This window comes from Haliotis cracherodii, unplaced genomic scaffold, assembly GCF_022045235.1.
Source record: "Haliotis cracherodii isolate W230 unplaced genomic scaffold, xgHalCrac1.p SCAF_26, whole genome shotgun sequence".
Taxonomy (NCBI): Eukaryota; Metazoa; Mollusca; class Gastropoda; order Lepetellida; family Haliotidae; genus Haliotis; species Haliotis cracherodii.
In genome coordinates, this window is record NW_027266282.1 from 2,321,737 (window position 1) to 2,336,686 (window position 14,950).

The following is a 14,950-nucleotide window of genomic DNA, read 5'->3' on the forward strand; positions in this document are numbered from 1 at the left end:
TTACCCGAACATAATTTGCCTTCACCTCTACAGTTGTTTTCGTCAAAACAACGACAGGAGTTGTTGCCATACGGGTGTAGAGTGAATTATACTATGTTTTCAAAGTGCATAATCAGACTTACAGAAATACGTCCTTGGTGATCTCATCCTGCCACACAGTCTGCTGGTGCCGGTGAGTCCTGAGAACTTGGTCTCCACGTAGTCGTAGCTACATGATGTACTCAGACTGTAAGATGAGGAGTTGTAGTACGTCCTCTGAACGTCAAACTGAGAGTACGTCAGAGTGAACCTGTAAGGACCCTGTGTCGGAGGTCTGATGATATAGGTGCAGTTCAGATTATTTCTGTAGAGACCAGTGCTATATACGGGACTCGTTATTATGCCATTGGAGTCGGTAAATAGCTTATCGCAAAGATCTGAAATAACAAAATGATGAATAATAATGATAATGATAGTTAGGATTTCTTTACTCAGGAAAGAGAATATGTTATCTCGATATTGATTTATATCCAATGGATTGGTTTGGGAATCCGTCATGTCCTTCGATCTGTTATTGGTATGTTATTCGCCAATCTCATCAATTTATATTCTAATTCGTTTGTGAATGGGAATCTTTTAAGAATATCACATAAAGTATACCATTACCTTCTTCAACCCTGTACGACATATTGAAACCTTGTCTGCTGATCTCACTGTTTGTGTGAAGAATCAAGTTGAATTGTCTCGCATTCGTGTACCCTTCAAGAAATATAAAAAGTATTGGTCTAACTTTGAAGAGCAGTAAAAGAGTCCATTGACGATAACAAATCACGATGATCAAATTGACAAACATAATATAAAACGTTACTCACAAGTAAACGTGGTTCCTGCAGCGATGGCACCACAGTACCTCCCGGAAGTGTAGGACCCGTCTGAATATGATACATAGTCGTTGTAACAGTAGCTCGAACTGTACGATGAGGATTCAAGGTCGAAAGCATTGACGGTGACCGTGACCTTAGTCTGGGTGTAGGATGTTAACATGGTGTATCGGCAGTCAAGGTTGTTGTGGTACAGACCACTGCTTGCCAAGGGGCTGATGAGAGTGCCTTCAGTGGTGTTGTACGTTACCAGGCATCCAGCTGAAAATTGATGCATGCTATGTGATCAACAACAGGATTATAGGATTTTGGTAAAGAAGGGCAAGGTGCCATTGTTTCTATGGACATAATGTCATGAAAAGGAACGTATCATCCAAGTAAACAGCAGCAGCTTAATGTTTTTTGTAATTCATAAAGAATATGGGTTTTGTCTGTGACTGATCATTCTGGTTGAAAACGATTTGTGATCACAGACACGGAGCAATGTGCATCATGTCATTGACAGTCTTTAAGAAAGAGAAATTAATTATTGACAAAGTCACCTGGCACGATCTTGTAACGGATGTTGAAGCCCACATTTGTCTGATTGTTGTCACTGATGAAGGTCACGACAAATGTACCGTCAAAGTTGACTGTAACAGAAAGAGGTATAATATGTTTTAAAATGTCAGACTGTAGAACGTAAGAAAGATAATCACGAATCACACCTATATCAACCAGGACAATTACAATATTGTTATTTGTTATGGACCTTGAGGCAAGAGCTCTTCTATATACGTGACTAAAACCGGATTCATTAATTACATTTGGCTACGCATAATAACACATTTCTCTTATTTGAATAAAGGGGATAAAAGCCCTTCACTTACAGCTGCGAGTCCCGTATTGGTATCCACACAGTCTCTCTTCGCCATTCATATCCACATAGTCATTACAGACAGATGTGCTGTTGTCAGGGTCCTCCAGGTGGAACTGATTGAGACTAAAGACAATTGTCTGATCCACAACGTCGTCCACATTTATTGTGAAGATGCAGTGAGTGCCGTCGTTGTAGGAACGCCTGAACACTGACGCATAGCCATAACCAGAGTAGCTGTTGATGTAGCCCGCAGTGTCGGTCAGCGTTATATTACATGAAACTGAGAAATTGACATTATTCATATAGACGCAACTTATCAAATGTGTATACGTAAAGTATATCGATATATAGAATGGGTAATTTATTGAAAATGACCATAAAACCACATGAAGAAACATTCTTAGGGCAATAAACCTAGTTCACCTTTGATCACTTTTTATCATCGAGATAACCTACCGGGCCTTGTGTTGTAGTAGATGTGAAAGACTTCCCTCCTCCCTGTGACTGAATTAACAGAGTGATGATACCTCACAGGCAGCTCAGGCTCCTCGGATGAGACTGGAAACATATCAAGTTACGACATCTATCTCGATATGGAGAAGTAGGGCGTTATTACACATCATATATTAGTGTCAGTATCCTGATCAGTTTGATGTTCAGCACACCTTTTCAAGATAGATAACTTGCACTTTATCTGCTGGGTATTTGCGCTACGAATGTCCCCAGCAGGCTACGTTGGTCATAGGACGCAGCCTCTTGGAGAATGGTTCGGGTTGTCACGTAAGGTGGCTGATATATACGCGTATCATCTTACACCAACGGCGTTGATCGTTGCTACCAATATCGCTCACTGGATTGTCTGTTCCAGGTTCGATTATTTAAAGGCCGCTGTCACAAAGCTATAGTATAACTTGAGTGTGGCATTAACGACAAACAAACCAAAAAACATATTCTTCAATTTCTAAATACTATAACAATGCGACACCCTATATTTTGTACTTTTAGTACAGTTCTTACAGTTATACTGGCCATAAACGGTTCCACAGTACTGTATGCCGTTGATCTCCACATAGCTGCCAGAACACGTGCCGTTGCTGCTCATAAAGTTGTAAGGCATATAGAAGGGACTGAAGTACATCGTCAAGATGAATGGGTAGTAAGGGGGACGAATGATGTATTCACAGTCCATTTCGTGTGCAAGAGGAAGTCTTGATACAGTGTAGGAATCCAAATTCCCTGACGTTGAACGATATACTCGATCACATGTGTCTGAAAGAAAACGATGTCATGATATGCTTTTAGGGATAGCAAAGGTGATTATCAGTGTTTTCCTGTATTTCAATTCACTCATTTACAAAATCATATACTATTCTAAAGAACACTAAACGTGTGTGGGACAATCATTCATGCACTGTAAGTTTTAAGTATTTTCTAACTGTTGAACGGTGACTGGACACATTATGCTCTTCTGTTCTTTGAAAAAGACAGAGAAAATAATTCACAATATATTCATCGAACTATCGACGCATTTTCTTTTCTTTTCACCACACAAGGAATCTATAATGCCACTTACAGTTAGTTACAAGGTAGTCGGCATCCACTCCTCGTCCTGTTCTGTAACTATTGGACAAGAAGGTCATGTTGACCCTCCCTGTCATATGGACTGAAGGAAAAAAGCGCACATCCAGTAAATAATAGTAGTTTTATGAGGTCTAAATGGACACATTGAAAACTGTATTTTCCCTGAAGTAAAGTCGTACTACTTGTTTTTCGGCATTCCCAATTTTAGATTATACTGAGACAATATATCATCTATGTAACTCACTATTTATGTTTCTGGAATAGTATTTTGGATCCGAAAGGCTATACAAGTACAATAATGAATAGGCAAAGGAAATAAGACATTGGTACACAACGAACAAGGATGTGCAGGTAAATATAAACAATCATCAAGATTGCAATAACATTACATATTACACAGCAAATAGAAAATGTGTTACAGGGCACAACACACACACACACATTGAAAACTGTATTTTCCCTGAGGTAAGGTCATACTAGCTGTATTTCGGCTAACCGATTGTAGTTTGGCTCCTCGAGAAAAAAAACATACAAAAATATATTGTCCTGATCCACAGCAAATCCTCAAAAAGTGACCAGGGGTACAATGAACTAATGCTAAACATAGCAGAGTTATACCCCCACTTCTTTGTGCATATGTTACCTCTGTGTGGTCTTTTGACGTCATAGAGAAAAAATGATTTTCTTCCTTTATGGCAAGCTATTTTTTGTTGAATGTATAAAGTTATATAATAGCCAAAAAAATACATTTGATATTTATTTATGTCATTCAGAGCTATTAAATAGCAAAAATTGTCGCACATTACTTTTATTAGCGTAGACTAGAAAGTGGAGAAATTTACTGTTTAACAAGGCTTTACATCATCTCGGAAAGCACTCAGCAGTCTTCTCTTTTTTCAAACAGGTTTCCAAGATTTGCAGTTAAATTCACACCATCAGATGGGAAAATAAATAATCCACATCCATGCGTAATTTTAAGGTGAGCGGTAGATCTGATGCCACGCGAGTCCATTTTTCGCACAACATTCACTTTCCAGATCATATGAAAATGTGCGCTACAAACATTACTCAGTATTCAGGAGTTTAACGTAACGGCAATGTATGAAAAATTAGAAATTCTTATTGGTGGGATTGAGTGTAAAGACCATCGTTGGGTTTCTTGAGATTTGCCAAGTAATTGACGTTGTCACTTCAGTCATATGCTCTAAATAGTAGACTGCGTGAAGAAATATAGAAATTAACATAGATTCACTACTCACATGTAGTCTGGGTCAATCTGTTTCCACAGAAACGCTGTCCGTTAACGATGAAATAATCACCACAGTTTACATCAAAGACCCTGACTGTGAAAGTAACAGTCTTAAGGGAATCTCCCAGGTCCAGGTAGTAAATACACAAGGTGTCTGCTGGGTAGGTCACCCCACCCTCAATCACAGGGCTGCGGATTGTACCAGTATTCTGGTCGAGGTCCGTCACACAGGTGTCTGAAATGTCAACACATTATGCTATGTCAGTTTGCTATAATATATAGATTTGAGCACTTGAAATGAAGCTGTGAGGGTGACATACATTTATGAAATATTTCTGTCATGTACAGTTGTATATGCATCTTCATTTGGGGATCAGGTTACGAGTTAAAACTGACTGGAACTGCAATAGAGATTAGCATTTGTGACAAGCTGCACCTTTCAAGATGCACAGGGATAATTCCTTGATAAAGGTCAATTGTGCTTCATTTAAGGAGTATTTGTATACACAAAATCAGGGCATATAACCTTCTATTGCAAGACGTCTGCTTACTTTCAGTGTAGGAGAAAGATATGTTGAAACCATTCCTCTGAACGGAGTCATCACTGTGGAAAGTGATATTCACATCACTGTCATAGATGTTGTCTGAAGATAAGGTAGTAAAAGGTATACACATATAAACCACCATTTTAAACACATGTAATTGTCTTTCTTCGGTCTCTGATCCATGGGACATTTGTCCATGAACGTGGAGACCATAGATGTAGTTAGTATCTCTATCTTCCAAGGTTTAGGACTATTTGTTAAAACTGAATCAAATGTTATCTGAAGTTTCCTTGGAAAACACTTCGTAAAGTGATGGACTTCCTCACAGATAGCATTGATGTGACATTGGGAGCATGATATATATGCAATAATGTAGGCATCCCCATGGGCACCAACTGTGCTTTCCTCCTTGCAGATCTAATTATTTACGCATACAAGTCAGAATCTCTGCTCTAGTTGGAAAAATAGAACATTGGAATTTAGTGAAAAAGTTAACATCAGGGTCAGGTATTTCGATGATCTGATATCATTCAATAATGGTCAAATAGCCAACTCCCTTCAACTGATTTCTCCACCTCAGCATTAGATGAGAAATCCCGAGAGACTGCCTCATCTGATTAAGATATATGCCTACAGATTCAAAGTAACAATAACTATCCACAACACTGGATGAAAGAAAGGATGACTTCATCTTTCCAATGGATCAACTTTCCATTTATGTCCAGCAATATGCCAGCAGTTCCAATGTTTCACATCTTTTGAGCAACAATCGAGCAAATCCATTTAAACATACATTAAAGATGTCATGTGTACATGTACAAACATTGTTTTATCAAGCAAATGGTGATGGCAAGCATTGATGGTACAAACATATGTAAGATTTGGGTGAAGTCCTGGTTCCGCACATCCTGGAGGAAGAATAGCCATCGTAGAGCATCTGTATGTAGTCCTTGCTGCAGGAGGTGGAGAAACTGTTACTGTAGGAGGAATAATACCTCTCCACGTCGAACTCCTCCAGTGTAATGTTAACAACCCACAGCCGACCTGCTGGAGGCCTGATGGTGAACAGACAGTCGAGGTTAGGTGAGTAGGTGGTGCTGCCATCATCAGGGACCTGAATCTGTCCATCAGCATCTGTCAGGACCTGGTAACAGCTGTCTGTTGAGGAAGCAAAAGAAGATTTGATCTGTATGTTATACCAACATTAATCTGGACTAATGCAATGATATATATATACACAGTTAAAAACACTTATAACAATAGCAAATATTTTTCCAGAAACATCATCTTTCTCGAGACTGAATATTACTTACTGATCGATCATATGGCAAACGATAGAATGCAGTTTTACGCAATATTAGAAAGTTTGACACAGCATTAATATGGGTGACCATTCACGTCATCAGATTGTGATGACACATTGATGTAGGTCACAGCAATGAGACAAAACTTAACAGTATCTGCAATATGGTTACAATATATAAAACCGAAATACACATTTTAATATCATTCAACAAAACTTTCTGACATGTGAAATATATTAGCCACCATTTTTAAAAGAGAGACGTGATGAGAAACAAAGGTAAATCTTTTACTCCAAAACAATGGCTATCATATATGAAATTGAAATATGGCCCAAACAACTTTTTATCTGGATCACCATGGTGATTCCTCTGTTGGTCGCAAGAGACGACATAATTGAGAGGGTGGTCAGGTTCTGTGACTTGGTTGATGGCATCTTGCCTCAACGGCATGGTTTGTTGCTTATGTCAGTGACTGATTTTTCTGTTCCAGAATAGCATATTTTATTAAAGGCTGGCCTCATAAAAATAGAATATTGCTGAGTGCGGCGTTAAACATTAAACGTACGGACCGGGAACACACGCACGCATGATGAAAAAGTAAAAGGAATAATATCGACAACTTTAAACTGCACACGTGTATCTCCGTCAATGTAGATATTGACATCAAGACACAAAACTGAAAACAGGGTCCATGGTTAAGGGAACTCGCGCCAGTAACCGTATATATACACGTTGATTTGATCATGACGTCTTGTGTGGCCTATGGTTGATGACATCGTTAACAGGTGATCGAATATACAAGCATAGTGATGGATTCAATAAACATGTGACATGTGAACGTACTTTCGTCGTATGAATAGTTCAGCACAAACCCCCTTCTCTCAATGTTGCCGTTTGTCACAAATTTGATGACTACATCTCCATTCAGACTGTTATCTGAAATATAAATACTTAACTATTACTGGAAATTCTCACAATTCTCGGCTATATTCCCATGGTTATATTGCCAATGTCCATCACTGGCCACATGTGTCTTTGAGCAAAAAACATTCGAAATATGGTATGTCTGGCCACAATTACGTGTTTTATTGATGATGATTGTTCCCGCATCTGTATAAAGAACAATCACGTGGGCTTTTACAAAATAGAATATTTCTTTCTTAATCCAGGATTCCTCATTAATGCTCATAAGGTAGATGGGACAAAAAACAGACAAGTTAAACATGGAAAATATAATTATTATATTAGGTGAGGTGATGTGAAATGAGGTTTAACGTCGTTGCGTTCACGATTATTGCACTTATATAGCGACGTGCATATACGTCTTTGTGTGTTCTTGGCTGTTTGTACAAGTCGGGACTAATGTAGATTTTGTAATGCTAGCCCACTGAGATACCATGCCGTAGATTAACACGAATAAACCACTCAGACACAGTATATTGACTTCGTGCCGACCAGTCCTTGTTTTAGCCCTTCAATGTCGAGCGACAGGCAGGGTAACAACAAGTGCTATCTTTTAACGTCTTTTGGTATGACGCCAAGGATCGAACTCCCGACTTTCCGCTTTCCGGGCGGACGTTCTACCACAAGATCACGGAGGCGGTGAAATAGTATATAATAAACTTAATAAAACCCACACGTAACGGACAGTACAAGTTAGTTGTCAATCGTAGAAGAGAGATATGCATATTTGCAAATAGTGATGGCGCCCCTATCCTACTATAAAGATTATAATATATAGTTATTTCCTTCGTTAAATTCTTTTGTACACTGTTTTATAGAATATTTTCACAAAATTATTTTAATTTTGATAAGATATCAGGGAATAGGAATTGTACTAATTAATTTCACTGATTTGAACTCAAACGATTTTGGTAGCATGGTACCTGCAATGAAGCACAAATGTATGTATACACAGTTGACACACTCACGGGGGTCATGACTTACAGAAGTACGTTCTTGGTGATCTCATCCTGCCACACAATCTGCTGGTGCCGGTGAGTCCCGAGAACTTGGTCTCCACGAAGTCGTAGCTACAAGATGTACTCAGACTGTAAGATGAGGAGTTGTAGTACATCCTCTGAACGTCGAACTGAGAGTACGTCAGATTGAACCTGTAAAGACCCTGCGTTGGAGGTCTGATGATATAGGTGCAGTTCAGATTACGTCTGTAGAGACCTGTACTGTATACGGGACTCCTTATTGTGCCATTGGAGTCGGTAAATAGCTCATCGCAAATATCTGAAATACCAAATTGAGAATTATGATAATGACGAAAATCTTTTCTTTCAAGGGAGAATGTCGTCTTTCGAAGGAAATAAAGTGTTATATCAATATTGGAATATATCAAGATGATTGGTATGGGGAGTCTATTAATCCATCGATCTTTTATATGCATGATATTTATCAGTCTGGTCAATTTACGATCTCATACCTTTATGAAAGGGAACCACCATTTCTGTCTTTTAAAACATATCATATCGTATAATTTATGCCATTACCTTCTTCAATCGTGTAGGACGCATTGAAACCTTGTCTGCTGATCTTGTTGTTTGTATGGAAGACAAAGTCGAATTGTCTCGCATTCGTGTACCCTTCAAGAAATAAAATTGCAATTTGTCTTTCTTGAAGAGCATGATAATAAAGATAAAAAACAAATCATGAGTACTATTATATTTAGAAAATGACATGAACGTTACTCACAAGTAAACGTGGTTCCTGCAGCGATGGCACCACAGTACCTCCCGGAAGTGTAGGACCCGTCTGAGAAGTATATGTAGTCGTTGTCACAGCTGCCCGAACTGTACGATGGGGATTCAAGGTCGAAAGCATTGACGGTGACCGTGACCTTAGTCTGGGTGTAGGATGTTAACATGGTGTATCGGCAGTCAAGGTTGTTGTGGTACAGACCACTGCTTGCCAAGGGGCTGATGAGAGTGCCTTCAGTGGTGTTGTACGTTACCAGGCATCTAGCTGAAAATTGATGCATGCTATGTGATCAACAACAGAATTATAGGATTTTGGTAAAGAAGGGCAAGGTGCCATTGTTTCTATGGACATAATGTCATGAAAAGGAACGTATCATCCAAGTAAACAGCAGCAGCTTAATGTTTTTTGTAATTTATAAAGAATATGGGTTTTGTCTGTGACTGATCATTCTGGTTGAAAACGATTTGTGATCACAGACACGGAGCAATGTGCATCATGTCATTGACAGTCTTTAAGAAAGAGAAATTAATTATTGAAATAGTCACCTGGCACAATGTTGTAACGCATGTTGAAGCCCACATTTGTCTGATTATTGTCACTGATGAAGGTCACGACAAATGTACCGTCAAAGTTGACTGTAACAGAAAGAGGTATAATATGTTTTAAAATGTCAGACTGTAGAACGTAAGAAAGATAATCACGAATCACACCTATATAATCCAGGACAATTACAACATAGTTATTTGTTATGGACCTTGAGGCAAGAGCTCTTCTGTATACGTGACTAAAACCGGATTCATTAATTACATTTGGCTGCGCATAATAACACATTTCTCTTATTTGAATAAAGGGGATAAAAGCCCTTCACTTACAGCTGCGAGTCCCGTATTGGTATCCACACAGTCTCTCTTCGCCATTCATATCCACATAGTCATTACAGACAGATGTGCTGTTGTCAGGGTCCTCCAGGTGGAACTGATTGAGACTAAAGACAATTGTCTGATCCACAACGTCGTCCACATTTATTGTGAAGATACAGTGAGTGCCGTCGTTGTAGGAACGCCTGTACACTGACGCATAGCCATGACCAGAGTAGCTGTTGATGTAGCCCGCAGTGTCGGTCAGCGTTATATTACATGAAACTGAGAAATTGACATTATTCATCTGGACGCAACTTATCAAATGTGTATACGTAAAGTATATCGATATATAGAATGGGTAATTTATTGAAAATGACCATAAAACCACATAAAGAAACATTCTTAGGGCAATAAACCTAGTTCACCTTTGATCACTTTTTATCATCGAGATAACCTACCGGGCCTTGTGTTGTAGTAGATGTGAAAGACTTCCCTCCTCCCTGTGACTGAATTAACAGAGTGATGATACCTCACAGGCAGCTCAGGCTCCTCGGATGAGACTGGAAACATATCAAGTTACGACATCTATCTCGATATGGAGAAGTAGGGCGTTATTACACATCATATATTAGTGTCAGTATCCTGATCAGTTTGATGTTCAGCACACCTTTTCAAGATAGATAACTTGCACTTTATCTGCTGGGTATTTGCGCTACGAATGTCCCCGGCAGGCTGCGTTGGTCATAGGACGCAGCCTCTTGGAGAATGGTTCGGGTTGTCACGTAAGGTGGCTGATATATACGCGTATCATCTTACACCAACGGTGTTGATCGTTGCTACCAATATCGCTCACTGGATTGTCTGTTCCAGGTTCGATTATTTAAAGGCCGCTGTCACAAAGCTATATTATAACTTGAATGTGGCATTAACGACAAACAAACCAAAAAACATATTCTTCAATTTCTAAAAACTATAACAATGCGACACCCTATATTTTTTACTTTTAGTACAGTTCTTACAGTTATACTGGCCATAAACGGTTCCACAGTACTGTATGCCGTTGATCTCCACATAGCTGCCAGAACACGTGCCGTTGTTGTCCGTGAAGTTGTACGGCATAAAGAATCGACTGAAGTACATTGTCATGAGGAAAGGGTAGTACGGGGGACGAACGATGTATTCACAGTCCATGTCTTGTGCGAGTGCAACTCTTGACACAGAGTAAGAATCCAAAATCCCTGACGTTGTACGATATACTCGATCACATGTGTCTGCAACACAACGATGTTGTCATAATTTGCTACACAGGATGCCAAGGTTATAATGAGTGCTGTCCAGTATAACACGGACTTATATCAAAATCAACAATTAATTCACAACACACTGAACGAGTATGACTTTCATTCAGAAACTGTACACCCTGAATTGCTGAAACCTGTTGTATGATGACTGGAATAAGAAAGTTGGGTTGAGTAAGGATTGTTCTTCATATATAAAACTTGCAAACTAAATTCATCTGAACTTCGGGCATGGTGCTCTTCTATTCTTTGGAAAAGACGGATAAAATATCGATCTATCGACGCATTTTCTTTTCTTTTCACCAAACAAGCAAACTATAATGCCACTTACAATTTGTTACAAGGTAGTCGACATCCACTCCTCGTCCTGTTCTGTAACTATTGGACAAGAAGGTCATGTTGACCCTCCCTGTCATATGAACTGAAGAAAAAAAGCGCACATCCAGTAAATAATAGTAGTTTTATGAGGTCTAAATGGACACATTGAAAACTGTATTTTCCCTGAAGTAAAGTCGTACTACTTGTTTTTCGGCATTCCCAATTTTAGATTACACTGAGACAATATATCATCTATGAAGCTCACTATTTATGTTTCTGGAATAGTATTTTGGATCCGAAAGTCTATACAAGTACAATAATGAATAGAGAAAAATTGATTTTCGTCCTTTATGGCAAGCTATTTTTTGTTGAATGTATAAAGTTATATAATAGCCAAAAAATACATTTGATATTTATTTATGTCATTCAGAGCTATTAAATAGCAAAAATTGTCGCACATTACTTTTATTAGCGTAGACTAGAAAGTGGAGAAATTTACTGTTTAACAAGGCTTTACATCATCTCGGAAAGCACTCAGCAGTCTTCTCTTTTTTCAAACAGGTTTCCAAGATTTGCAGTTAAATTCACACCATCAGATGGGAAAATAAATAATCCACATCCATGCGTAATTTTAAGGTGAGCGGTAGATCTGATGCCACGCGAGTCCATTTTTCGCACAACATTCACTTTCCAGATCATATGAAAATGTACGCTACAAACATTACTCAGTATTCAGGGGCTTAACGTGACGGCAATGTATGAAAAATTAGAAATTCTTATTGGCGGGACTGAGTGTAAAGACCATCGTTGGGTTTCTTGAGATTTGCCAAATCATTGACGTTGTCACTTCAGTCATATGCTCTAAATAGTAGACTGCGTGAAGAAATATAGAAATTAACATAGATTCACTACTCACATGTAGTCTGGGTCAATCTGTTTCCACAGAAACGCTGTCCGTTAACGATGAAATAATCACCACAGTTTACATCAAAGACCCTGACTGTGAAAGTAACAGTCTTGAGGGAATCTCCCAGGTCCAGGTAGTAAATACACAAGGTGTCTGCTGGGTAGGTCACCCCACCCTCAGTCACAGGGCTGCGGATTGTACCATTATTCTGGTCGAGGTCCGTCACACAGGTGTCTGAAATGTCAACACATTATGCTATGTCAGTTTGCTATAATATATAGATTTGAGCACTTGACATGAAGCTGTGGGGGTGACATACATTTATGAAATATTTCTGTCATGTACAGTTGTACATGCATCTTCATTTGGGGATCAGGTTACAAGTTTAAACTGACTGGAACTGCAATAGAGATTAGCATTTGTAACAAGCTGCACCTTTCAAGATGCACATGGATAATTTATTGATAAAGATTAATTGTGCTTCATTTAGTGAGTATTTGTATACACAAAATCAGGGCATATAACCTTCTATTGCAAGACGTCTGCTTACTTTCAGTGTAGGAGAAAGATATGTTGAAACCATTCCTCTGAACGGAGTCATCACTGTGGAAAGTGATATTCACATCACTGTCATAGATGTTGTCTGAAGATAAGGAAGTAAAATGTATACACATATAAACTACCATTTTAAACACATGTAATTGTCTTTCTTCGGTCTCTGATCCATGGGACATTTGTCCATGAACGTGGAGACCATAGATGTAGTTAGTATCTCTATCTTCCAAGGTTTGTTTTCTTAAAACTGAATCAAATGTTATCTGAAGTTTCCTTGGAAAACACTTCGTAAAGTGATGGACTTCCTCACAGATAGCATCGATGTGACATTGGGAGCATGATATCTATGCAATAATGTAGGCATCCCCATGGGCACCAACTGTGCTTTCCTCCTTGCAGATCTAATTATTTACGCATACAAGTCAGAATCTCTGCACTAGTTGGAAAAATAGAACATTGGAATTTAGTGAAAAAGTTAACATCAGGGTCAGGTATTTCGATGATCTGATATCATTCAATAATGGTCAAATAGCCAACTCCCTTCAACTGATTTCTCCACCTCAGCATTAGATGAGAAATCCCGAGAGACTGCCTCATCTGATTAAGATATATGCCTACAGATTCAAAGTAACAATAACTATCCACAACACTGGATGAAAGAAAGGATGACTTCATCTTTCCAATGGATCAACTTTCCATTTATGTCCAGCAATATGCCAGCAGTTCCAATGTTTCACATCTTTTGAGCAACAATCGAGCAAATCCATTTAAACATACATTAAAGATGTCATGTGTACATGTACCAACATTGTTTTATCAAGCAAATGGTGATGGCAAGCATTGATGGTACAAACATATGTAAGATTTGGGTGAAGTCCTGGTTCCGCACATCCTGGAGGAAGAATAGCCATCGTAGAGCATCTGTATGTAGTCCTTGCTGCAGGAGGTGGAGAAACTGTTACTGTAATAAGAATAATAACTCTCCACGTCGAACTCCTCCAGAGTGATGTTAACAACCCACAGCCGACCTGCTGGAGGCCTGATGGTGAACAGACAGTCGAGGTTAGGTGAGTAGGTGGTGCTGCCATCATCAGGGACCTGAATCTGTCCATCAGCATCTGTCAGGACCTGGTAACAGCTGTCTGTTGAGGAAGCAAAAGAAGATTTGATCTGTATTTTATACCAACATTAATCTGGACTAATGCAATGATATATATATACACAGTTAAAAACACTTATAACAATAGCAAATATTTTTCCAGAAACATCATCTTTCTCGAGACTGAATATTACTTACTGATCGATCATATGGCAAACGAAAGAATGCAGTTTTACGCAATATTAGAAAGTTTGACACAGCATTAATATGGGTGACCATTCACGTCATCAGATTGTGATGACACATTGATGTAGGTCACAGCAATGAGACAAAACTTAACAGTATCTGCAATATGGTTACAATATATAAAACCGAAATACACATTTTAATATCATTCAACAAAACTTTCTGACATGTGAAATATATTAGCCACCATTTTTAAAAGAGAGACGTGATGAGAAACAAAGGTAAATCTTTTACTCCAAAACAATGGCTATCATATATGAAATTGAAATATGGCCCAAACAACTTTTTATCTGGATCACCATGGTGATTCCTCTGTTGGTCGCAAGAGACGACATAATTGAGAGGGTGGTCAGGTTCTGTGACTTGGTTGATGGCATCTTGCCTCAACGGCATGGTTTGTTGCTTATGTCAGTGACTGATTTTTCTGTTCCAGAATAGCATATTTTATTAAAGGCTGGCCTCATAAAGATAGAATATTGCTGAGTGCGGCGTTAAACATCAAACGTACGGACCGGGAACACACGCACGCATGATGAAAAAGTAAAAGGAATAATATCGAC

At 38.8% G+C, this 14,950-nt stretch overlaps 1 protein-coding gene across 1 annotated transcript in view; it reads right to left on the reverse strand.

Moving 5' to 3' along the window:
• The window catches only part of LOC139473084 (cubilin-like), a 57,486-nt gene that overhangs the window by 24,627 nt on the left and 17,909 nt on the right, over positions 1 to 14,950 (reverse strand). The window contains exons 25-47 of the mRNA XM_071255596.1: positions 13,900 to 14,187; positions 13,041 to 13,133; positions 12,500 to 12,724; positions 11,597 to 11,686; positions 10,987 to 11,238; positions 10,426 to 10,527; positions 9,980 to 10,249; positions 9,653 to 9,742; positions 9,102 to 9,371; positions 8,900 to 8,992; positions 8,346 to 8,639; positions 7,242 to 7,334; positions 5,965 to 6,252; positions 5,101 to 5,193; positions 4,560 to 4,784; positions 3,293 to 3,382; positions 2,737 to 2,988; positions 2,176 to 2,277; positions 1,730 to 1,999; positions 1,403 to 1,492; positions 852 to 1,121; positions 646 to 738; positions 123 to 416 (exon numbers count right to left, since the gene is read on the reverse strand). Of these exons, the coding sequence (XP_071111697.1) occupies positions 123 to 416; positions 646 to 738; positions 852 to 1,121; positions 1,403 to 1,492; positions 1,730 to 1,999; positions 2,176 to 2,277; positions 2,737 to 2,988; positions 3,293 to 3,382; positions 4,560 to 4,784; positions 5,101 to 5,193; positions 5,965 to 6,252; positions 7,242 to 7,334; positions 8,346 to 8,639; positions 8,900 to 8,992; positions 9,102 to 9,371; positions 9,653 to 9,742; positions 9,980 to 10,249; positions 10,426 to 10,527; positions 10,987 to 11,238; positions 11,597 to 11,686; positions 12,500 to 12,724; positions 13,041 to 13,133; positions 13,900 to 14,187 (4,227 nt within the window). The remainder of the gene's footprint in view (positions 1 to 122; positions 417 to 645; positions 739 to 851; positions 1,122 to 1,402; positions 1,493 to 1,729; positions 2,000 to 2,175; positions 2,278 to 2,736; positions 2,989 to 3,292; positions 3,383 to 4,559; positions 4,785 to 5,100; positions 5,194 to 5,964; positions 6,253 to 7,241; positions 7,335 to 8,345; positions 8,640 to 8,899; positions 8,993 to 9,101; positions 9,372 to 9,652; positions 9,743 to 9,979; positions 10,250 to 10,425; positions 10,528 to 10,986; positions 11,239 to 11,596; positions 11,687 to 12,499; positions 12,725 to 13,040; positions 13,134 to 13,899; positions 14,188 to 14,950) is intronic.